At 41.0% G+C, this 26,592-nt stretch overlaps 1 protein-coding gene across 3 annotated transcripts in view; it reads left to right on the top strand.

Annotated features, from left to right (window-relative positions):
* Positions 1-26,592, top strand: part of iffo2b (intermediate filament family orphan 2b) — a 60,905-nt gene that overhangs the window by 23,913 nt on the left and 10,400 nt on the right. For 2 of the 3 annotated variants that reach the window (XR_005945353.1, XM_041206790.1), the window contains exons 2-4: positions 10,433-10,493; positions 12,092-12,202; positions 26,363-26,503. Coding sequence is in view for 2 of the 3 variants with exons in the window: in XM_041206790.1 (XP_041062724.1) it covers positions 10,433-10,493; positions 12,092-12,202; positions 26,363-26,503 (313 nt within the window). In the remaining variant the exon portion in view is untranslated. The remainder of the gene's footprint in view (positions 1-10,432; positions 10,494-12,091; positions 12,203-26,362; positions 26,504-26,592) is intronic. The other variant, XM_041206791.1, reaches the window with a different exon arrangement.

Raw genomic sequence — 26,592 nt, 5'->3', positions numbered from 1 at the left:
GGGAGAGACAGATAGCACTAGTATAGAGAATAGTAAATTAATAGGTAATGTTGGGGTAAGGGAAAAAGTAACAAAATCTAAATCAAGGTTACTATGCATGTATGTGAATGAATGGAGTATAGTAAATAAGATTGGGGAGTTAGAGACGCAGATTGCCATGTGGAAATATGATGTTGCGGTGATAACAGAGACCTGGCTCAAGGAAGGGCAGAACTGGGTGTTAAATGTTCCCAGGTACAAGAAGAGATAGGAAAGAAAGGAAAGGAGGAGGGGTGGCAATATTGGTTAAGGAGAGCATTGATGTGCTGGAAAAAGAGGATGTCCCAGAGGGTTCAAGGAGAGAATAAATTTGGCTAGAGCTAAGGAATGAAAAGGGTGCAATTACATTGCTCAGTATAGTCTATAGACCACCAACTACTGAGAAGGAAAAAGAACAAATCTGCAGGGAAATTATAGAGAGATGCAGGCATTGTAGAGTAGTTATAGTGGAGGACTTAATTACCCGAACGTAGACTGGGACAGTGGTAGTATAAAGAGCAGAGAGGGGCAAAAGTTTCTAGATTGTGTTCAGGAGAATTTTCTACAGCAGTATGTGTCCAATCTAACAAGAAAAGATGCTCTGTTGGACCTGGTTCTTGGAAATGAGGCAGGCCAAGTAGATCAAGTGTCAGTGGGGATGGTCATTGTATTGTACATTTTAGGATGATAGAAAAGGATGACAGGCAATCCAGAGTCAAATTAATTAACTGGACAAGAGCCGACTTCGATGGGGCAAGAACGGAGCTGGGCCAAATAGACTAGAACGAAAGATTGGCAGGAAAAACCGTAGCTGAACAATGGACTACCTTCAAAAAAGAATTGGTTCGGGTGCAGTCAAGGTATATTCCATCAAAAGGGAAAGGTAGGACAAACAAATCCAGAGCTCCCTGGATGAAAAAGGAGATTGACATTAAGATAAAGAAGAAAAAGTGTTCTTATGACAGGTGTTAGGTAGAAAATACAATTGAGAACCAAGAATACAGAAGGTCCAGAGGGGAGATAAAGAAGCATATTATGGGATTATGAGAAAAGACTGGCAGCCAATATAAGGAGGAATCCCAAAGTCATCTATGGATATATCAATAGTAAAAGGGTGGTAAAAGGAGGAGTAGGGCTGATTAGGGACCCAAAAGGGAATTTACACATGAATGAAGGGACCATGGCTGAAATATTAAAAGAATACTTTGCATCCGTCATTACCAAGGAGGTAGATGCTACCCTGGCCATGGTGACAGATGAGGAAACTCTGTCACCAGAAGGGTTCAAAATTGATGGTGTTGAATAAACTGTTGTTACTTAAAGTTGACAAGGCACTGGGACCGGATCAGATGCATTCAAGGATATTGAAAAAAGTGAGTAGAAATTGCAGGGGCACTGGCCATAAACTGCCAGTCTTCCCTAGACTCGAATGGTGCCAGAGGATTGGAGAATTGCAAACATTACGACTTTGTTCAAAAAAGGTTGTAAGGATAAGCCCAGCAATTACAGACCAGTCAGTTTGACTTCAGTGGTGGGCAAGATTCTGGAAACAATTATTTGGGATAGAAATAGTAGCCACATGGCAAAACATGGGTTGATAAGGAAGAGCCAGCATGGATTTCTAAAGGGGAATTCGGTGTTTAACTAGCTTGCTGTAGTTTTTTTGAAGAGGAAACAGAAAACACCAATGAAGATAATGCTGTTGATGTGGTGTGCATGGACTTTGAAAGGCATTTGACACAGTACCACACAACCAACTTGAGAAAAGTATTTGCTCATGCAAAGAAGGGACAGTAGCAACGTGGATACAAAATTGGCTGAAAAATAGGAAGCAGAGAGTAATGGTCCATGGATATTTTTCAGGCTGGAGGAAGGTTTGTAGTGGAGTTCCTCAGGGGCCGGTATTAGGCCCTTGCTTTTCCTGATATATATTAATAATCTAGACCTTGGTGTGCAGGGGACAGTTTCAAAGTTTGCGGATGATATGAAGCTTGGTAATGTTGTGAACTGCAAGGAGGACAATGTAGAACTTCAAAAGGGCGTAGACAAGTTGGTGGAGTGGGAAGATAGATGGCAGATGAAGTTCAATGTGGAGAAGTGTGAGGTGATGCATTTTGGTAGGAAGAACATGGGCAGGCAATATAAAATGGGGGGTGAAATTTTGAAGGGTTTGCAAGAGCAGAAAGACCTGTGTGTGTATATGTGCATAGATCATTGAAGGTGGTAGGACTAGTGGAGAGAGCAGTTAATAAAGCATATAGTATCCTGGGCTTTATTAATAGGGGCATAGAGTACAAGAGCAAGGAGGTTATGCTGAATTTATATAAGGTACTCGTTAGACCTCAGCTGGAATATTGTGTACAGTTCTGGGCACCATATTGTAGGAAGGATGTGAACATATTGGAGAGTGTGCAGAAGAATTTTACAAGAATGGCTCCAGGGATGAGAAACTTTAGCTATGAGGATAAATTTGGAGAGGTTGGGACTGTTCTTGGCGAGAAGGTGGCCGACAGGAGATTTGCTAGAGATATTCAAAATCATGAGGTGTCTGTACAGAGTAGATAGGGAGAAGCTGTTCCCGAGAGGGCACAGATTTAAAGTGATTTTCAAAAGAAAGTGACGTGAAACAAAACTTTTTCACACAACGAGTGGTTCGGGTCTGGAATGCACTGCCTGGGAGTGTGATGGAGGCAGGCTCAATCGAGGCATTCAAGAGGACATTAAGATAATTATTTGAATAGAAACAATGTTCAGGGGTACAGGGAAAAGGCAGGGCCATGGTGCTAGGTCATAATGCTCATTTGGAGAGCTGGTGCAGACATGATGGGCCAAATGGCTGTCTCCTGTGCTGTTAAAATTCTGTGATTGCATGTCAGTTTTTTCCCTGCATTGGACAAGAGGGAAATACCTCAATAGTTTCCACAGCATGATTTGTGTCCCTTTATATATTGTTTTATATTATAATATGGTTTTCTCTTCACATTGTAGACATTAAAGAAGAGTTAATGTATCATTTCTACCGTGAACAGTGCAAGTCTGATTTTTCTTAAGTTGTGTGCTGTTTTCTTGCAGCTAGCTGAGTTGATCAGCTATGTGTACAGGTGTATCTTTATGACTATCTGTCATTGATAAAATTGGGAGAATAAGAAAATAAAGCATGCTTTGTTTGATTTAACCGTGGTGGTTTTCTCCACAGCTGGTGCACTAGATGAGAAAAATAATCCTTTTAATGTTCTTGTTTTGAGTTTTTGTGTTTGAGGGATAGCAATGATACACACAGTGCACTGTTAGATGTAATGGTGACTTGCCCAAAAGCAGGTCCTTTACTCATTTTCTCCATGCCTCGGATCCTGCACTTTAATGTTCAGTTGCTCGTAACAGCCTTCCATTTTCCACCCCAATGAGAAATGAGTATGACTGGGAAAAGAATACATGAGATGGCTTCCTGTTGCCTTCCTCTTGAGCTTAAAAAGAAACAAGAGTCCTTTTTTCAAAGGATCCTCTACGTATAGACAGTCACTGTCCCTTGAGGCTCTAGCCGTTCTGCCATCATCACTAAAAATTTGCTGGTTCCACTGCCATTGGCCATGGCTCATGAACCTGAGCATGGGACCTTTGCCTGGGCCCCTTTTGTAAAAGGGCAAGGACGACCGCCCCTTGAGGTCTCAAGTGACCCTGTTAGCCCATTGTAAGTACTTTTTGGTTAGCCTCATTGTATTGTACAGTAGAAGCCCCTGCAACAAGGTCAAACGGTTTGATTTTTTTTTAATGCTTAGTTCAGACCAGCCTCTCTCTCTCTCATTTTCCCTCTCCAGTACAACATTTTTGTTTGCTTCACCAGGTTTTCCCAACCATATCAATAATTAATTAGAACTGGCCTTGCTATTTATATCATAGGCACACTGATCTTGAGAAAAGCTACTTGGATTGAATAGATCTCTGAAAAGAAGCTTGAGCAAATCAATTAGTGTAAAAGCTTGTACCACACTGAAGGCTGACAAAAACTGTCCCAGTTTTCTGATGGTTTTTCTAATAATATTTATCCAAATTTAGCAGATTGAATAGGTTGAGAATGGTCTGAATGTAAATACACTGATCACATAATAAGAGAATTTTTTTTATTCTAGTGCATTTCAAAATTTGACTCAAAAGAAGGCTGTACAATTCTGATTCAAAATCTTAATTCCTCTGTCCCATGGTTTTGAACCAAAAGGTGTTAAAATAATTGGCAGCAGTCAAGCAAGATTCAAGGCTGGCCTGGAGCATTTTTAGTGGTACAGGGAATAAAATATTACAATTTAGCCCATTTAGAGTCATGTTTAACTACCTTTCTTATGTTACACTTGTGTTAATTTGTCACAAAGTATAATCCATAATATACCTGTGCACAATTAAATAGATTATACAAGCTTGAACAGTACAGAATTGAAACATAGGATTATACAAACCCCTTTGCAGTGCTGTAAACTCCTGCCATTTGCACCCCCCTCCATCGCGATTTTGTTTACCCGCGCGAACCTGTTTGTGTACCAAATCGTAGTTCGCGCCCCTGAAGCCTCACTCATTTCAGGTTAAAAATGTAACAATCCCTATTTAAACAGCACACGTGCAGAAAGGTTAATAAAAGTCATACTGTACCTTAAAATTCCATAAAAAACACTGCCCTCGAAGAAAGCATGCGCTGCAAAAGCCCCTTCACTAGGCATGTGCAGCCTCCAAGTGCACATGGGTTGCTGTGATTTACAAGATTCTGCAGTAGTGCAGTCCCTTGCAGTAGACAGGACAGCACTTTAAAAACGTGAGAGTCACAGCAAAGCAGAAAACGCCCCAGGAAGGTGATGACGCTTGAACAAAAAGTCACAATCCTAGATAGACTGCAAAATGAAGCAAGTGCTTTCATGCTGGCCAGGGAATACTTTGTGAATGAATCCACAATCTGGTCCATTAGGCAGTCTGAAGAAAAAATAAGGGCCATTGTTAGTGTTTCTGGCAGTCGTACTACCAAGTTAACTTCTGTAAGCAGGAGAGATCCACACTTTAGAGGAAATGGCGAAGTTACTCAATGTATGGATAGTGCACCAGCATCAAAAGAGGACCCCAGTTAATGGTCCAGTCATTTGAAACAAAGCACTTGAATTGTACCAGAACATAAAGGGTAGTAAAGATGGTTGTGCTGGTGACGATGAAGGTGGTGCAGAAGATACCTCTCCTTCTATTTCCGAAGAATTCTCAGCCAGCGCAGGATGGTTCGGGCTGCATAATGTGAAATTGTTAGGGGAGGCTGCTTCTGCTGACCATGCAGCTGCAGGAGAGTTTCCCCAAGGTGCTGCGGGAATACTTTGAGAGAGGCTACCAGGCCGAGCAGGCCTTCAATGCAGACAAAACTGGTCTGTTCTGGAAGAAGATGCCAAGTAGGATCTACATTTCAAAAGAAGAAAAGACAGTTCCTGGTTTTAAAGCAGCAAAGGACAGGTTGACACGACACTTCTATGTGCTAATGTGGCTGCCTTTAAATGTAAACCAACACTTGTTTATCGGTCAGAAAACCCTTGAGCTTTCAAAAGGAAAAATAAATGTCATCTGCCAGCCTTTTGGAAGGCTAACAGCAATGTCTGGGTTGCAGCATCCGTATTTGAAGACTGGTTTACCAATTGCTTTCTGCCACCAGAGGTACACATTTATCTGAGGGAAAAAAACCTGTCTTTCAAAGTTCTACTAATCCTTGATAATGCACCTGAGCATCCACGCTCTTGCCGAGAACCATCCAGATGTTGAAATTGTTTTTACCCCAAATACGACATCACTTAACCGGGAGTCATTGCCTCATTCAAGGCTTTCTACACCCAAAGCCACATCCTTTATCTTCTGGAGGCAGACCCTTCAACCACAGTCCATGATTACTGGCAGAAATTCAACATCCTCATAGCAGTAGGCATAATTAAGGACTCATGGGATGAAGTTAGAGCTTCAACCATAAATGCCTGCTGGAAAAAAGCTTGGCCTGAGACTGTGAATAATTTCACAGGGTTCCCCAATGGGAAGGCTGAAGCGGCCAGGATTGTTGACTTGGCAAAACAACTTGAGGGGAGGAATTTATCCTGTCAGAGATCTGGAGAATCACAAACATTACAACCTTATTCAAAAAAGGTTGTAAGGATTAGCCCAGCAATTATAGACCAGTCAGTTTAACTTCAGTGGTGGGCAGGATTCTAGAAACAATTATTCGGGATAGAATTATTAGTCATGTGGTAAAATATGGGTCAATAAGGAAGAGCCAGCATGGATTTTTAAAGGGGAAATCATGTTTAATTAACTTGCTGGAGTTGTTTGAAAAGATCGTGGATGGTAATGCTGTTGATGTGGTGTACATGGACTTTAAAAAGGCATTCGATACAATGCCCACAGAACAGACTTGAGAAAAGTTATTGCTCATGGAATAAAATGGGCATTAGGAACATGGATACAAAATTGGTTGAAAAATAGGAAGCAGAGAGTAACAGTCAATGGATATTTTTCAGGCTGGAGGAAGGTTTGTAGTGGAGTTCCCCAGATCTTGGTGTGCAGGGGACAGTTTCAAAGTTTGCGGATGATATGAAGCTTGTGAGTGTTTTGAACTGCAAGAAGGACAGCGTAGAACTTCAAAAGGACATGCACAAGTTGGTGGAGTGGGAAGATAGGTGGCAGATGAAGTTCAATGTGGAGAAGTGTGAGGTGATGCATTTTGGTAGGAAGAACATGGGCAGACAATATAAAATGGGGGGTGAAATTTTGAAGGGGTTGCAAGAACAGAAAGACCTGTGTGTGTGTATATGTGCATAGAACATTGAAGGTGGCAGGACAGGTGGAGAGCAGTTAATAAAACATACAGTATTCTGGGCTTTATTAATAGGGGCATAGAGTACAAGAGCAAAGAGGTTATGCTGAATTTATATGACACTTGTTAGACCTCAGCTGGGATATTGTGTACAGTTCTGGGCACCATATTGTAGGAAGGATGTGAACACATTGGAGAGAGTACAAAAGAGGTTTACAAGAATGGTTCCGGGGATGAGAAAATTCAGCAATGAGTATAGATTGGAGAAGTTGGGACTGTTCTCCTTTGAGAGAAGGTGGCTGAGAGGAGATTTGATAGAGATGCTCAAAATCATGAGGGATCTGTACAAAGTGGATAGGGAGAAGTTGTTTCTGCTCGTAACAGGATCAAGAACAAGGCACAGATTTAAAGTGATTTGCGAAAGAAGCAGATGTGATGTGAAAAAAAACTTTTTCACAGTGGTTCAGGTCTGGAATGCACTGCCTGGGAGTGTGGTGGAGGCAGGTTCAATCGAGGCATTCAACCAGGCGTTAGATGATTATTTGAATCGAAACAATGTGCAGAGGCACAGGAAAAGGCAGGGTAATGGCACTAGGTTATAATGCTCATTTGGAGAGCCGGTGCAGACATGGTGGGTCGAATGGCCCCCTGTTAAAATTCTGTGATTTGAAGACATCACCATAGCTGAAGTGAGCTGCTTCAATCTGATGGAGAAGAACTCTCCACGGAAGAATTGAGTGAACTGCTGAGATGAAATGAGCCTAAACAGGAGCAGGAATGGGAAGAAGAGCCTAAAACGGCTCAGTTCACAACCAAGATGATGGCAGATCTCATAAGGTCAGCCGAAGATTTGAAAAATATGGCAACCAGACCATGATATAAGCATGGAAAGCAGCATGGCATTTGTAGTGCGATTGACACAGCTATTGCCCCCTTAGATAACTTTGCAAAATTGAAAAACAAAAGGTGAAATAGTCAACAATAACATTGTTCTTCTCATCCAAATCTTCCACATCAATGCCTGCTTCAGTTACATCACTCACTCCACATCAATGCCTGCATCAGTCACATCACCCACTCCATCTACATCCACTCTCAGGTAAAGTATGGTACCTGTAATTAAGGTATAATACCTGTACTGTGATTTGTAAATTATACCACAAGTATGTACTCTATTCTGTAATTGGTAAGTTTTAAGTTGTCCCTGTTTTCTTGTGTTGACAATTTCTTCATTAAAATTATCTTCAATGCACCTGTACTGTAATGTAATATACTGTACTGTGATTTGTCAATTGTACTACATGGTATATTTTGTAATTGAAAAGTTTTACTTTGTTTTTTTTATTGACAAATAATTTCTTCAGTAAAATTGTCCTTAATTGAATCAAAAAAATAGTTTTTATTGACTCCATTAAGGTAAAAATGTGAAATTTGGGGATGATGGAACATTGCTAATTCTGTTGAATTATAAGCTGTGTTCAACGTTCATGTTTTCACCCTTTGAAATCTCACGGGAGCAGAACCCCCCCCCCCCCCCCCCCCCCCGTGAACGGCAGGAGTTTACTGTAATGCGATTAGAATTTAGATGTTCTTAGCCAAACTAGCTTAAGTTATTTTCAAATTTGTTCTTGGGATCGCTGGCAAAGCCAACATATTTTTGCCCTTGATGCATCAAATTCTCTTTTTTATGTATAGAGAAATGCATTTGTGCGCCTGCAGAAAAAAGATTTTATGAAGGGGTTTTGGTGAACATGTTGAGCACACTTGGGTACAAAGTGTTTATAGGCAGCTAGGCAAAATAAAAGATTGGGATCAACAGCCAGAGGGTGTAACTCAAGGCAAGAAAAGTAGTTCTGAAATTGTGACTTTACTTTGATCACATCCAGAATAGAGTTTTGTACTCACTATGGTTAAAGGATATTACCTTTTTGGCTGGGGTACAAAAGTGATTCACCAGGTTAATTCCAGGGCAAAAAGGTCACAGCTTGGTGGAGTGGTTTAGCAAATTTGGGGCTATTCTGTCTTGAAAAGAGAAAACTAAGGGATGATTTAATAGAGATATTTAAAAATGAGGGGTTTGGAGATATGGTCTCAAATGTTTTTCTGTTGTGCACAAAATTCAAGGATGCACTTCAAAATTAAGTGACAAGGAAAAGGTAAATTCATGCAAAATATCTTCAGTGAAACGATAAACACGAATTAGACTTAATAAACCTCTTCTTTTCTGGTCCTATGCATTTCTGTGTAAACATGTGAAACTTATTAAAAGTATAGAACATGAAACCATAAATTATGATTTGATTTAAAAATACTTGTGTAGGTTCCTTCCAGCAAAAAGGCTTCAGGGGTTTTGGATTAGAGATGCATCAGGGTAATCTTGTTGGAAGTTGGCTAGACAGTCCAGAAGGACCAAAAGATTACTACATGCAAATTGTTACTGTTAATAGTTACTTTGGTCACGCAGAGAAGAAAACATAACACTTTGGTCTTTTGATCAAAAGATAGTGTGTTCTTTGAATGAACCATTTTGTAACAATCGTGTGGGACTGATTGACAGTTCATGAGGCATGAATGTGGGCCATTCACCAATTGTACCTCTTTGTAAGAGTTGAACAATTGGTCCCATTTCCTTCCTTCCTTCCTTCCTTCATTCAAAAATGCACCTATTGAACCCTTTACGGATACTACAACTCTATCTATTACAGGTTCTGCTGACCAGAACTTGTCCCAATGTCCCAGAAATCTGAAGCCCCCCCCCCCCCCCCCCCCCCCCCCCACCTCCTGCAACATTTTCCAGCCACACATTTATCATCACTTTTCTTTTCTATGCTCATTAGCATTTGGCATTAGGAGTGATCCAGAGATTACTGTCTTTACGGAACTATTAAGTTTTCTACCTAGATCCTGAAACACTATATGATCTCAACCCGTTTCTTTGCAGTATCATTGGTTCCAATGTAAACCATGACCACCTCACACCACTGCCCCTCACCACCCCCCAACTGCCACGTTCTCCACCACCCCACCTTGTCAGAATGCCTGTATCTATTCTGTGATATCCTCTACCTTGCCACCACTGAGGTGATACATAATCTAAGACTTGTATCGGCAGTTGCAGAATTGCTTGGTATTGGACATGCTTTGGTGACTAAACGCTTCTTGTGTAGTAAGGAGTTGTGATAAGTTCTGTATTTGATTTACTTCAGGGAAATTTAAATTTGTTTTGATGTTCATCCCTGCAAGCGAATGTCATAAAATAGAATTGACAATGTTGTTTGTTCCAAATTGCTGGCCAAAACTATATACCTATATCTTTGTTGCACATAAGGAAGACAGAAAGTTATGACAAATATGTTTTACCCAGTGGTGCTTTTGATGTTGGGACATGTAATGGATTGTAACCTGCAGTAGATAATCTTGAGATGTACTCACTAATTGAACAAAAGTTTGTGATTTTGTTCACGTTGCCTTACACCAAAGTTAACCTGACATATTGTTACAACTGTTATTTAAGCTGTTACTGTGTTGCGTTGAAAGCTGTTAATTCAATAGTTGTTGTGTTATGATCCTGTTGTAACAATATTTGTCTTCTATCTTTAGGTGGGAACAAGAACTCAATCTCAGACAGCATCTGCAAGAAATTGTGGCTGCACTACAGGTGGTAAGATACGAATATTTTATTTTTCATTGGGTACTTCAAGGCATTGATGAATTTTTGACGTATGCATGCTTTGGATTGTTTTTTGAGCGGTGGGTGTTAAATGGAGACACAGTAATATGAGATGAGGATAGGTGGATTTCTAGTTCCAAAATAATTTCCATCTGTATTATATGTAAAATCAGGATTGCATTGGCACTCCCTGCCTAAATTGAGACTGGAATTTAATTTCTGCCAACATTTAAAGTTTTTTTTTTATAGAAACACAGGGATACAATTTTGAATTAGAACCATAAAAGTTCATATCGAGGAAGACATTCAGACCTCTGTAACAGCTCTTTGCAAAACCAACACCACTATTCAGATCTACCCATATTGTCGTCATATTCCTCTGGCTGAAGTATTTATCTAACTTTCCTTTAAAAGCTGCAAATGGTGTCCAACTCAATCACTTATCTCAGAGTATTCCAAATTCCAACAACCCTTAAAAACAAAGATAAAAATACCTGGAAAAACTAACAGGTCTGACAGCATCTGCGGAGAGGAATACAGTTAATGTTTCAAGTCCATGTGACTCTTCAACAGAACTCTTTACCTGTCTCTTAGTGGCCATTCTAAATTGACTCCACAGCCAGAGGAAATTGTTTTTCGCCATTCGCCATATGAAAACACTTCCCAACAATAAAAAAAAGTGCAATTAAATGTCCTCTTAACCTTCTCTGTTGCAGTGGAAATATGGCAGCATCCCTTCTCAACAGTAGTTTCCCATCCACTGTATCTTCCTGGTGAATCTAAGCGCTGCATTCTCTTATGACTTTAATGTTCTTTATGTAATGGGGGGTTGTTCAAAACTGCACAAGTTACTCTAACACTGACCTAACCATTGCTTTGCATGAATCTTCACTCTTGTACTTCATCGTCCTATTTATTAAAAAAAACCAAAATTACGGTTGGTCTTTTTTCTGGGTTTATCTATTGGCACTTGTACTTCTTAAAGAATAGTAATGTTTGAGGTTTAAGACTTTTACTCCATCCACATCTTCAAGTGTCAATCTTCCATTTCTTGATTTTTTTTTCTCTCCAAAGCACGCAATTTCTCCATACTGAATTGCATCTGCCACCTATCTGCTCATTCTGTGAAAGTCAGTCCTTCTTACTCTTGTATTCAATCAAAATGTCAATAACTCTGCTTTCTGTACCCCAAGTACAAATTATAGACCTCTTTACTGGGCTGAGGCAGCTTCAGGCCCATCTCATAATACCCTTTTATGGTCTGGGATAGATTCAAACTTGGGACCCAAAGTTGAAAGCATAGTGTTTTAACCTTCTATGTAATTCAGGAGGACTTTTTTAAACATTTTATTCTAATTGGCACCATATAGCAAGTCAGAAGAGGATAATACTGGCTTTCAATCTTAAGTTTTTTTCTGTGCAGATAGGTTTTATTACAGAGCTGAACTTGGTTCGTGCTGTGCTGGTCCTCCAATGGATTTCCTGATTATGATATCATGACTTAACCTGTACTTCATTTAATTTTTGCAGTCATTTCATGAATTTTTTATTACAGCTGCTAGTCCTGAGAACTGTGTTTGTGATTTCAGGATTCTCAGGAAGCTGAAGCCATTCAGAAGGAACTCAATGAAAAAGTGGAAAAGTTGAAGTCAGAGCTAGTTGTGTTTAAGGGCCTGATGAGTGATGTAAGTACTTTACAGGTGAGCAGAAAAGTTGCCACAATAAAGATCATTAATGACGAGCAGTAATTTGGCCAAGAAGAATTGGAAAAATAGTATACCTAGCCATCTCTTAGTCAAATGTTTTAATTAAAAAGAAACACGCATGACCTATCCTCCTCACACTCATATGGTGTGTGAAGTGAGAAAGAGGTTTCTGTGCCTACTAGGTACATCCATTTTTTTCTTGCAGCATGCTTAGTTTGACATTGGTCTCTCCATTGCTGGTCCGTGACCAAACTCCGTATGCTGGCCTTTGTCCCGTACCCCTTGGTTAACAGAAATCTATCAATCCTAGATTTAAAATTAACGATTGACCTGGCATCATCTGCCATTTGGGGAAGAATTTCAAACCTCTACCATCCTTTGCACATGGAAGAGTTTCCTAACTCGATAGAATAGACTCCAGGCTAGATGGCTTACTTCTCCTAAGTTTCTGAAAGGGAGTCACTGACCACTATCATGGGAACTAGGAAAGGGAAGAGTGATCAGGAATTGAATGGGGAGAGAATCCAAAAAGGAAGAGTTGCATCTTGAAAAGGAGTAAAGATGGAGTTGGGGGAACAACTGCAAAATGATAGACAGACTTGGTGGGCAATTGAAGAGGTGGTCAGGGGCTAGGAAGCAATTATAGCGGAAGGTGGAGTAAAGGCAGATGCATAGATCAGACACTCAGAAATGAAGAAATCCACGTTTCTCGTGGTATTTGGAGTGAGGATGTAAGGGGGGGTGTCGGTCAGGGGTTTCAGGAGGAGTCTTACTGTGGGGGTGGGGAGGAAGAAATGTGCTTGGGCTTGTCCTTTGGGTAAAAAAAAAAAACTGCGGATGCTGGAAATCCAAAACAAAAACAGAATTACCTGGAAAAACTCAGCAGGTCTGGCAGCATCAGCGGAGAAGAAGAGTTGACGTTTCAAGTCCTCATGACCCTTCGACAGAACTTGAGTTCGAGTCCAAGAAAGAGTTGAAATATAAGCTGGTTTAAGGTGTGTGGGGGTGGGGGGTGCGGAGAGAGAGAGAGAAGTGGAGGGGGTTGGTGTGGTTGTAGGGACAAACAAGCAGTGATAGAAGCAGATCCTAAAAAGATGTCACCAACAATAGAACAAAAGAACACATATGTGTTAAAGTTGGTGATATTATCTAAACGAATGTGCTAATTAAGAATGGATGGTAGGGCACTCAAGGTATAGCTCTAGTGGGGGTGGGGAGAGCATAAAAGATTTAAAAATATTTAAAAATAATGGAAATAGGTGGGAAAAGAAAAATCTATATAATTGGAAAAAAAAGGAAGGGGGAAACAGAAAGGGGGTGGAGATGGGGGAGGGAGCTCAAGACCTAAAGTTGTTGAATTCAGTATTCAGTCCGGAAGGTTGTAAAGTGCCTAGTCGGAAGATGAGGTGTTGTTCCTCCAGTTTGCGTTGGGCTTCACTGGAACAATGCAGCAAGCCAAGGACAGACATGTGGGCAAGAGAGCAGGGTGGAGTGTTAAAATGGCAAGCGACAGGGAGGTTTGGGTCATTCTTGCGGACAGACCGCAGGTGTTCTGCAAAGCGGTCGCCCAGTTTACGTTTGGTCTCTCCAATGTAGAGGAAACCACATTGGGAGCAACGAATGCAGTAGACTAAGTTGGGGGAAATGTAAGTGAAATGCTGCTTCACTTGAAAGGAGTGTTTGGGCCCTTGGACGGTGAGGAGAGAGGAAGTGAAGGGGCAGGTGTTGCATCTTTTGCGTGGGCATGGGGTGGTGCCAAAGGAGGGGGTTGAGGAGTAGGGGGTGATGGAGGAGTGGACCAGGGTGTCCTTGAGGGAGCGATCCCTACGGAATGCCGATAGTGGGGGGTGAAGGGAAGATGTGTTTGGTGGTGGCATCATGCTGGAGTTGGCGGAAATGGCGGAGGATGATCCTTTGAATGCGGAGGCTGGTGGGGTTATAAGTGAGGACAAGGGGGACCCTATCATGTATCTGGGAGGGAGGAGAAGGCGTGAGGGCGGATGCACGGGAGATGGGCCAGACACGGTTGAGGGCCCTGTCAACGACCGTGGGTGGAAAACCTCGGTTAAGGAAGGAGGAGGACATGTCAGAGGAACTGTCTTTGAAGGTAGCATCATCGGAGCAGATGCGACGGAGGCGAAGGAACTGAGAGAATGGGATGGAGTCCTTACAGGAAGCGGGGTGTGAGGAGTTGTAGTCGAGGTAGCTGTGGGAGTTGGTGGGTTTGTAATGGATATTGGTGGACAGTCTATCACCAGAGATTGAGACAGAGAGGTCAAGGAAGGCAAGTGTCAGAGATGGACCATGTGAAAATGATGGAGGGGTGGAGATTGGAAGCAAAATTAATACATTTTTCCAAGTCCCGACGAGAGCATGAAGCAGCACCGAAGTAATCATCGATGTACCGGAGAAAGAGTTGTGGAAGGGGGCTGGAGTAGGACTGGAACAAGGAATGTTCCACATACCCCATAAAGAGACAGGCATAGCTGGGGCCCATGCGGGCACCCATAGCCACACCTTTTATTTGGAGGAAGTGAGAGGAGTTGAAGGAGAAATTGTTCAGCATGAGAACAAGTTCAGCCAGATGGAGGAGAGTAGTGGTGGATGGGGATTGTTCGGACCTCTGTTCGAGGAAGAAGCTAAGGGCCCTCAAACCATCCTGGTGGGGGATGGAGGTGTAGAGGGATTGGACGTCCATGGTGAAGAGAAAGCGGTTGGGGCCAGTGAACCCTTAGGGTTTATTCTGGAGCAGTTGATAACTTTGGCTGAGGAGATTGAGACACAATAAAGGCCTGGCATTTGAGTGGGGACTGGATCCAGAAACTAAGAGGTCCTTCATGTACGTACTTTCCGAATGCAGCCAGTATATCTACAGCAATGGTTTCTGTTCCCTTCCTTTCGCTGTCACCTTGGAATTTTTTTCAAGAGTTTATCCTTGACCCTTGGATTTGAGGTATGTTAAGCAGTGATGTTCTCTAGAAGTCAGCGGAGTATGGAGGACAATATTAAAATTTGCAGGTGACACAAAATAGGGTGTGTGGTGAACTGTGAAAGCGATTGGAAATGACTTGAGAGAGACGTAGGTAGTTTAAGTCATTGGGCAGATAAGAGTTTAATGCAAAGAAATTTGAAGTGATACATTTTAGGATGAAGAATTGGAGAAACATACTCTAAATGGTAGGACTTTAAAAGGGGTAGAGAAGTGTAATGGGCTGTAGATATCAACATCCTTAAAAGTAAGAGAGCGAGTTAAAGCAGGTTCTTTTTTTAAAAAAAATCCTAGATTTATAAAAACATGACGTAATACTAAACCTATTTAAATCATCGATTAGGTTGCAAATGGAATATTGTCCAATTTGGAGAATGTTACTTCAGGGAGGTTTTCAAAGCTATCAAGAGGGTGCAGAAGATGACATTCACTGTGATATCAGGGATGAGATGCTTTAATTTTGAAGAGACTAGAGAAAGGTGACTTTTCATTGCAGCGAAAAGTTAAGATGAAGGTGTTGAAATTGAGTGATTTTGAGGTAAGTTAGAACTGCAGAAGCCATAAATTTAAGATCATCAAAAGAGTGAAGGAAACTAAGAATTTTCTTTTACTCAAGCTTGCTGGGAGATGGAATGCCGTGATGGAAACTGGTGGAAGTGGAATCCACAGTCATTTTAAAAAGAATTATACAACATTAAGAAGGCCATCTGGCCCATTTTGCATGTGCTAGCTCTTAGAGCCATCCAATAAGTCCAAATTCCCTTCTCTTTTTTCCCCATAGCCCCCTTTTTTTCCTTCAAGTATTTATCCAACTCCCTGTTGAAAGTTAGGATTGATTTTGCTTCTATCATCCTTTCAAGCATCACATCCCAGACTGTCATAATTCGCTGTGTTTTGTTTTAAAAAAAAAATTCTCCACACCCCCTGAGGTTCTTTTGCCAGTTACCTCTGGTTACTGACTCTCCTGCCACTGGAAATGTTTTTCCTGAATTACTCTTGTTAAAACAACTCAATTTTGAACGCCTCTATTAAACTTCCCATTACCTTTTCTGCTTTAAGGAGAAAAATTTCCATTTCTCCTGTCGATCTAAATATCTGAAGAGACTTGTCCCTAGTATTATGCAAGTATATCTCTGCACTCTCTCCAAGCCTTCCTAAATTGTGGTGCTCAGAATTGAACACATTACCCCAGCTAAGGCCTAACCAGTGATTATAAAGGTTTAGCATAACTTCCTTGCTTTTGAACTCTCTGCCTCTATTTATGAAACCAGTGATCTCATGTGCCTTTTTAACAGCTGTATCAACTTGCCTCCTTCAAAGATGAAGGAAAAATTTAAAGGATAGGGAAAAGGGCAGGTCAATGGGATTAAGTAGTTGATCTTTCAGACAGTTGGCACAGCTGCAAGGGGCGACATGATTTTATTGTGCAGTAAAATGTTACAATTCATTCTCTGATTTCCTTTGATTATCTAAATACCGCCTCTCTGCAACAGTATCCACAGCCATGGAGTAAGCTTCAGTATATATGCTGAAGACACCCAACCATACCACTTCACTGCTTCTCTTAATCCTGGTAAAGATCTCATCGTTGGCCCCTCACTGTCCATCCTCCCAAAACTCCAATTTGTGTAATATTCTGGCCTGTACTGAGTACCGTTCATCTATTACCACTGTCCTCACTGATCTTCTTTGGCTTCCTGTTCCCCAATACAAACTAATAATCCTCACCCTCCTCTACATCTCTACATGCCATCTCTACAGTCTTCTCCAGCCTGAGCCACAATCACAGGCAAATTTAAAAAAAAATAAAAATCCATGCTCAGAATTTTGAAATTTGCAGATGACTTAAAAGTGTAGTAAGCAGTGAGGAAGATAGTGATGGACTTCATGGGAAAAAATTTCACCCCATTGGGGTTGTGCGGGGGCGCGCGTGAACCCGGTCTGTGCCCCCAATCAGGGATGTGCCACAATTTTACATGGGTGGGCCAGTTAAGGCCCGCCCATCGTGACACGCGCCCAGAAACGCTGTGCGCTCCCTGTGCGGCCGGGAGGGGGAGAATTCCCTGCACTTTTGCATATGCGCATGAAAGAGCGCAGAGATCTCCCTGAAGCACAGAGGTGCCTCAGGAAGGTACGCTTGATGTGTAAGTTTAAATAAAGGAAGGAAAAAAACTTTTGAAACATGTTCCCTCATGTGACACTGTCACATGAGCTGGGACATGTCAAAGAATTAATGTTAAAAAAATTTTATTACATTTTAAAATACTTTATGAAACCTCATACCGCCCGTGAATAAGGTTTCATGAAAAATGCGAAGGCCACCTGGGCTCTTCTCCTGCTTACCAACCTTAAGGTTGGATGGGCAGCTCAGTTAATTGAGTTAATGACTTTTTAAATGGCCTTAATAGGCCTTTGACAGTTCGGGCACGCAGCCAAGTTGGCTGCGCGCCTGCTGAACTGGCAATCTAATGATGCGCGGTGACGTCGGGATGTATGCCTGACATCACAGTGTGTCATTTTACATGTTGGCGAGCGGGTTCTCCGCCGCCGCGCCCCCCCCCCCCCCCCCCCCCCCCCCCCCCCCGGCTGACTGGAGAATTCTGCCCCATAAGAACATAGGTTGCTGCAATATATGGACATGGTAAATAGTGCGAAACTGTTCCCACTCGAAAGCATCAAGGGCTAGAGGGCACAGAATTAATTAATAATGAGTAAAAGTGACGCAAGGGAAAAAATTTTCGCCAAGAGTGGTTGGAGTCTGGAACAAACTTTGAGAGGGTGGTGGAGGCAGGTTTGACCAAGATGTTCAAAAGGGAATTGGATTGTTATCTGAAAAGTGTGTCTGCGAGGTTATGGGAATAAGGCAAGAGAGTGGGATTAGCTAGAATGCTCTTTCAGAGAACCAGTGCACTGGATGGGCTGAATGGTTCCCTTCTGCACTGTAAAGATTCTGTAATGTGCGGACAAGTAGCAAATAGAGTTCAATGCAAATAAGTGTGAGGTGATACAATTTGCTGTTAACAATAAGAGACAATACAAGGTAAGTGGCACAAATTTGAAGGGCTAGGGTTGTTCCCTTAGAGCAGTGGAGACTAAGAGGAGATTTGATAGAGATGCTTCCAAGTTATGAAGGGTTTAGATAAAGTAACTGAAGGGAAACCGTGTTTTAATTGCTGAAGGGTTGATAATCATGGGCACAGATTTAAGATGTCAAAAGGACCAGAGGTGACAAAGCTTTTTCATGGAATGAATGGCTAGGATTTGGAATGCACTGCTGATATGGTGGTGGATATAAATTCGATAGTAGTCTTCTAAAGGAAATCTGATAAACGCTGAGGGAGAACAAAATGCAGAGATATGGGGAAAGAATGGGGAAGTGGGACTAACTGGATTGTTCTTCGAAAGTGTCAGCACACACTTGATGGGCCAAATGATGACCTTCGGGGCTATATTAGTTTATGATCCTGGGCCGGTCCCACTAGTTCCAAGTCAGTGACTCAGGTATTGCGCATCTTCCGCTTAGCCCAACCCCTGGACTTTCACATCCCTGCTTTCTGAAACACTTCCCAACCCCCTTTTTTTTTTTTGCTTCCTTAAAACTCATCCTTTCAGCCAAATTTTCTTATTCTTTCTTCTTCTAGGCTCAATCTGTTCTAATTCATTCCTATATTGACAAGTGCCTGGAGGTGTTTTTATGTTAAATGCATGTTGTCATTCATGATCTAAATGGTGTGTATTTTCAGCTTCAATCTATTCTGCCAATGAACTCTGAGTGACAGTTTCTGAATGTTTGACAATTCACTTTTTTTGACCCTCTTTAAACCTCCCTTTGCCACACCTCTCCCTGCCTGTGATGTGTAGTGCTTCTGCCACCGTTGAGTTTCTGCCTTTTTGTAAGACAATAATTGAAAGTTCAGTTGATGTCTTGTCCTGAGAGTGAAACGTATCTTGCCTGAGCACTGACACCTTGAGTAGTTTTTGATTTTAATAAAATATGTGGTTGATCATAAATTGCATTAGTTGAGCTGAAATTACATTGAAACTTGAGGCTATTGTGGTGTTATCACTGGGAAATAATGCTCATTGTGTGGTTCCCAGGAGGGTGTAACAATGGATAATTTTGCTTGTGGGTAATGAGCTTCACTGTCACTGGATCAAAATCCTAGAATTTCCTGCCTAGAAACACCGTGGATGTATCTACACCATGTGAACTGCAGTGATTTGAGAAGGTGGCTAACCACTCCCTTCTCGAGGGCAATCAGGGGTGGGCAATAAATTCTGGCCTAGCCAACAAAGCCTACATCCCATGAACGAATATAGAAAAACACAAATTTGGGTTTGAGATCATCAGTAGCCTCATGCTAATAATCACAAATCCTTAATGATCCATTGATGGGGGTATATTTTTTTTAAATTTATTCATTCATGGGATGTGGGCTTCACTGGCTGGGCCAGCATTTATTGCCCATCCCTAGTTGCCCTTGAGAAGGTGGTAATGAGCTGCCTTCTTGAACTGCTGAAGTCTGTGTGGTGTAGGTACACCCACAGTGTTGTTAAGAAGGGAGTTCCTGGTTTTGACCCAGCGACGGTGAAGGAACGGTGATATATTTCCAAGTCAGGACTTGGAGGGGAACTTGCAGGTGGTGGTGTTCCCATCTATCTGTTGCCCTTGTCCTTCTAGGTGGTAGTAGCTGTGAGTTTGGAAGGTGCTGTCTAAGGAGCCTTGGTGAATTCCTGCAGTGCATCTTGTAGATGGTACACCCTGTTACTACTGTGCATCGGTGGTGGAGGGAGTGAATGTTTGTGGATGTGGTGCCAATCAAGTGGACTGCTTTGTCCTGGACGGTGTCCAGCTTCTTGAGTATTGTAGGAGCTGCACTCATCCAGGCAAATGGGGAATATTCCATCACATTCCTGACTTGGGCCTCGTAGATGGTAGATAGGCTTTGGGAAGTCAGGAGGTGAGTTACTCATTGCACGATTCCTAGCCTCTGACCTGCTTTTGTAGCCACAGTATTTATATAGCTAGTCCAGTTCAGTTTTTGGCCAATGGTAACCCCCAGGGTGTTTATAGTGGGGGATTCAGTGATGGTAATGCCATTGAACATCAAGGGGTGATGGTTGGATTCTCTCTTGTTGGAGATGGTCATTGCCTGACACTTGTGTGGCGAGGATGTTACTTGCCACTTGTCAGCCCAAGCCTGGATATTGTCCAGGCCTTTGGACATGGACTGCTTCAGTATCTGAGGAGTCGTGAGTGGTGCTGATCATCAGCGAACATCCCCACTTCTGACCTTATGATGGAAGGAAGGTCATTGATGAAGCAGCTGAAGATGGTTGGGTCTGTACATTGATGAGAGGCATTCTGGAGCAAGCACGCTTGGCCTAAATAGCCAAGTGGTTATGGTACTGGGTTTGTAACCCTGAGATCAAGAGTTCAAATCTCACAATGGCAAACTATGAAACAATGTAACTTCATCTGAAACAGATGGAAACGGGTTTGTACTCAAAAGAGTTACAGATGCTGCCAGACCTGCAGGAGTTAGGAGGCTGGTAAAAAGACCTGGAGCAAGCACTCAGCTGAAGATTGCCTGAGCTAATCACGTTCTGAGCAGATATAGCAACTGAACTGGAAAGTTCAGCATAGGGTATTTTTAAGAATTACATTTGATTGGATATTTTTGATAGTAACTAGGTAAGATTGGCTTAGGTACAATATAAATAAAACCAAACCCAACATGTAAAAAAATAAAACTGGCCAATAAAATAATCTGCACTAAATATTGAGACACATCATCCTGACTCATCAGGTATGTCATGTCTCAAATAAAACTTCAGCTAAAATTTTGTCTTTGTTATCTGGAATTCTCATTAGTGTTTTTGACTTGCCCAGACTCCAGATGGTTATCAACTACAGTATATTTGACTCTGCTGACTACAGACTTGGCAGTTTGGTTGTGCAAGATTTAATCGCAGCTGTGATATGTTTATTCTGATACCATATTTGGTAGAATTGCTACTGGAATGTGACGTTGATTTTCGCTGAAATGTTCTGCTTTTCAGACAGGGTTTCCCCTTTGAATGCAATTTGATATATGGTAGTTTAAGGGGCTGTCATAGTTTCTTTAATGACCCTCTTCTAACTCTGATTACTGAAAGAGCTTATCAGAGAAAGATTTCTTTTTGCTTCCTGATAGATTAAATATAAGTAGAAGTTTACAGCAGCAGAGACTATTTAGCTCATTATGTTTGAGAAATGTTTGAATAAAAGTTTCATTCATCATTATGGTCTTAAAAGCTGTCTTCATTTATGGGCAGAAATGCTTTTGCAATGTTGAAGTAAATTTGTGTTTTCTCCCGTGATTAATTCAGATGTGGAGGCCAATTATCTTGACCATTTGTCAAAATCATTCCTTCCTTCTTTCCCTCTCCCCTGCTCACTTAAAAAAAAATGCTAAGCTCAGGAATAAATTTAATTCTTTGCAGTTTGTTTGCTGGCACTGGAGCTCAGTATGGACCCAAAAGACTCTTTGCTCATAATGAGGACTGATAAATGTTCATAATTGGTTTTGTCTGGGAGTTCAAGGAGAAAATGGATGGCTAGACGGCAGGTTGTGAGTGAGCATTTTATTAATAGCAATGTTCAATCTGCAAACACTGGTTTCGAAAGTGCTGCATATTCAAAGGACTGGGTTGAACAGTGGTTCGAATGTTTAATTCACTTATAATATGAGGGAGAGGAGAAACCATGATTGCTCTAAGGACACTGCTTGTGAAAACAAGCAACTGGATTACTGTCATATAGATGGTTGAGACAGTCATTTTCCTAACTAGACTAGGACTGCGATCAAAAATTTTAACTGGAATTTCACTGGGTGCAATGACCTCATTTAGTCAGTGTACAGACCTTCCTGCTGTAAATATAGCAGCTTCAATCTTTACTATGCATTAAGTTTGTCATTCTTAAAGCTTGTGTGTCTGTACGTTTGGAAGTTTTTGTTCTGCTGGTCAAACGAATGTTTGCAGGTTTCAAGATTGAGTGCGGAGGATTTGAGTGCATTGATCCCTTTGTGCATACTGAGGTACAGTACAATAAAGATATACATCAATGATTTTATAAATCTAATACTTTGACTTTAGAAACAAAAGGCAAGGTGTCAATGCAGTGTGATTGTTTGTCAGGGGAAGTAGGGTGTAATTGTTTGGGTTTGTAATTCTTCACATGATTGTTTTAAACTCAAGTGTATCAAACACCAGGAGACCTGCATTGGACTATCTTCCACATTGACCCTGCTACAGTATGACAAAAGTTGCTGTTGCATGTGTAAGGCAAAGCCTTACTAGAAATGCTATATCAGAATAACTGGCAGCATGTATGCGCACACCAGGGGGAGACCATTCAGCCTGTTCCGGCATTCACATGGATCACGGTGTATCTGTATCATTACTCTTATCTCCCTGCCTTGGTCTGTAATTGTTCATAGCTTCTGTCTAACAAAACCTTAACCTCAGTTTTAAAATCTTAGTTGACCCACCAGCCTCAAACATTTTGCAGGGAGTGGTTTTCAGATTTCCACTAGCCTTTGTGTGAAGTGGTGCTTCCTGATATCACCCCGAGAGGCCTAGCTCTAACTTTAATGTTATGGCCCTTGGTTCTGGACTTCCCCTACAGGAAATAGTTTCTCAGTTGCCTTTGGCACATTACATCATCCCCATCTATGCTCCAGGGAATACAAGGCTAGTCCATGTCAATGTCTTCATTATTTAACCCTTTTATTTTATCCTAGTGTTATTTTTGTGAAACTGTGCTGTAACCCCTCCAAACCCAATCTCCTTCCTAAGATATGGTGACAAAAACTGAATGCGCTCTAAATGGAGGTCTAACCATAGCTTTACATAACTTCTAGCTCATTGTGTTCCAGCCGCCTTGAACTAAAGCCCAATATTCCATTATCTTTTTAAAATTGTTTGTGTATCATTAATGGTTTCTGTATTTGAACCCTAAATCTCTGGTTATTTTCCACAGTTGTTAGCTTGTCATTTAGAAAATTCTCCTCATCTCTCTCTTGGATTCAAAGTGGATGACCTTAGGCTTTCCTACATTGAACTCCGCTTGCTGCCGTAGTTTTGCCTATTTATTTAATCAATCAATATTCGTTTGCAATTTCATGCTCCTATTTGCTTCATTTACTGTAGAATTTAACTTAGTGGTGTCAGCAAACTTGGACATACTGATCTCTCTTCCTTCAACTAAGTCATTAATAAATATAATTTAATAAAAGCTTGAGGGCCCAGGGCAGATCCCTGGGGGGCACCACTAGTTGCATCTTACCAGGTTGAATGCATACCCATTATTCCTACTCTCAGTATCCTGCAGTACCTCCTAATTCCCCACCTATGTTAATAGGTTTTGTAATAGTCTCTCGCATGGGACCTTATTGTTTTATCTATCATGTTGGTTAGCTCCTCAAAATTCAATGAAGTTAGATAGATATTTTACATTTCACAAATCCATGCTGGTTCTCTGATCAGTTCATATTTGCCTGTTCTCTGTCACAATGCATCTAATAGATTCTAATAACCTCCCCTCAATTGACATTAGACTTATAGGCCTATAATTTCCTACTTTTTCACTCCTACTCTTTAGTAATAAAGTGATATTGACAATCTTACAATCCAATGGATCAATTCCTCAATCTAAAGTGTTTTTGAAGATTGTGACTAAAGCATCTACAAGTCTCCCACCTACCCTGTTTAATACCCTGAAAAAGTAACGAGGTCTAATTTTCTGTTTTGTCTTTTTTTAAATATTGCCTTTTTACATATTAAATCTAGTAAGTTCCTCCCTTTTGATTTATTTTCCCTTTTCTTCTTAACACTAATACTTAATCCTCTTCCATTATTGTGAAGACCAAGAATAGTGAAGGAATAAAGGGAAGCACACTGAAGAATATGATGGGTCATGGTATTTGCTTTTCATGTGCAATGCAATGGAAATAAGGTTGGAGAATCAAAGGCCCTAATTAGAACATAATCTTAATGGAAACTTGACTCCAGCTGAGGCAAGATTGGGAGCTAAATATTCCTGGCTATAAAATTTTATTTTAATACTAAATCTGTTACTGTATTGAGAGGGTATTACAGAGCACCAAAGAGTAAGAAATAATTGCAAATTAAATTTGGAGGTAGTTTAGACAGGCTTACAGGACTTCAAATATCCAAAAATAGTGTGGGATAAGAACATATTTTGATCAAAATGGGGAGGGGTAAATAAGACACATGCAGGACTGTTTCCTTATTCAGTATATTGCTCTAGTGAGGAAAGATGCATTGATAGAGTTGGTTCTGGGTAACAAAGCAGGGAAATGTAGGAGAATACTTGGTAAATAGTGACCATAACCCAACAGGGTTCGTATTGAAAACCTTTAAAGGAAAGTAAGGGCTGGGGCTGGATGTCCACTAATTTCAGTGCGTTGAAAGGAGACCTATTACAATTAATTAGGTGGAAAAATGACAAAATTAAGGACAAGCACAAAAAGCATGGAAGGGAATCTGCAAAGGGGTTTAAGAAGATTGGGGGTATGAAATAAAACTTGGGCACACAAAGGGAAATAACAAGGACTTTATAAAACATGTGTAAATAATAGGATAGTCAAATGGCCACACCAGCTAGAAGTACAACTGCCGGTTTGTACATTTTTCTCACTGGTTTTGGAACTTTCCCCAACCTCTCAAATGCTGCCACTGGGCTTTGACCTCCTTACAATTATTTTTACATTTTATCTCTTCAAACCTTTGGTCAAGAATACAGTGGAATTTGGATATGGTTGCCTTTATCCATTTTTTTAAACTATCACTGATCGAGAAGTGGATCTGCTCACCTGAGCCTTAATCTTGCTGCATCTTCATATCCCATAGCAATTGTTTCACACTAGCAGTTCATACAGATTAGCACTAAGAATGGTAAAACAATAGTTTTATTTAATATTACTACAGTTGAATTTGATGGTTTGTTAAAGGGATGCTAAATGATCTGAACACCTTGTGTGTGTTACTTCTTGCATTCCAATATCTGGAAGCAAGTTGGTAGCTGCAAATATTTTGAACATGTGCAATGCTTGAAATGCTGATGAACAGACCATATACATAAGGTAACATTGGATGGTTACTGTCCCGAATGCTAACCACAGCATTAGGACTCAAACAGCAGATCATCTCTTTTAATCTTGCGGTGAACGTTGACATTTTTCTGTTTGGGAGGCCTTTAACACTTCTGTTTCACTTGTGCTTTTCTGTGTGCACTACTGAAAATGTCACTGAAACTAAGCTGATGAAGTTGCTTTGTGTAGCATTGTGCTATTTTCTAAGGTCCCATGAAAATTCTCAAGAAGTGAGAATAGAGGTAATGGGAGCATGAGTAATTGAGATTGGTTGAATGTAATAAGTCATATGATCATCTGTTGGTGTAATTATTAAATGTGCCTCCAACTAATTGAAAAACAAACACCTCTTGTCTAATGGAAAACAAAAACAGAATTACCTGGAAAAACTCAGCAGGTCTGGCAGCATCGGCGGAGAAGAAAAGAGTTGACGTTTCGAGCCCTCATGACCCTTCGACAGTTCTGTCGAAGGGTCATGAGGACTCGAAACGTCAACTCTTTTCTTCTCCGCCGATGCTGCCAGACCTGCTGAGTCTTTCCAGGTAATTCTGTTTTTGTTTTGGATTTCCAGCATCCGCAGTTTTTTTGTTTTTATCTTGTCTAATGGAATTGGTTGTGCATTTTGCACCTTGGCACTTATCTCTTACAGCACTATATAAATGGAATTGTTGACTTTTCTGTTTGGCTTCAGAGGGATGGTTGTTAGTGTGTGACTGGTATGGGGGGAGAAACAAAAGTTAGGCCAGTGTTTATATTTTGATTTTAAAATCAAAAGTGCACACAGTAAACAGCAAAAACAAAGCTGCCAGTGTTTGTGTAATTGCTGTACTCCTGTGAAATGAGCAATTTTTTTTAATTGTTTGCTGTTGTCTTATACAAGTTTTGATTGCATTGATTTGTCTTTGACTGTAGGAATTAATCAAATTTGAGTTTAATTTTACATTACCTGATCAGAAAGCATAGTTCATAAAACCTATGATAAAATTACCTTCTGTGCCATTGCAGCAAATGTCCGACTTGGATACCAAGATTCACGAGAAGGCTATGAAAGTGGATATGGATATCTGCCGGAGGATTGACATCACTGCCAAACTCTGTGATGTGGCACAGCAGCGAAATTCTGAGGACATGAGCAAAATGTTCCAGGTGAAAGGAAATAGCAATTGGAATTCAGTTAATGTGCATGGGGCTTTTGATAATGGCAATTAGTCGATTAACCCATTCTCTGCCATGGA

This window comes from Carcharodon carcharias, chromosome 15 (assembly GCF_017639515.1).
Source record: "Carcharodon carcharias isolate sCarCar2 chromosome 15, sCarCar2.pri, whole genome shotgun sequence".
In the NCBI taxonomy this organism is placed as follows: Eukaryota; Metazoa; Chordata; class Chondrichthyes; order Lamniformes; family Lamnidae; genus Carcharodon; species Carcharodon carcharias.
Note: the sequence above shows the minus strand (reverse complement) of the source record. Positions and strands in the feature narration are given on the sequence as shown.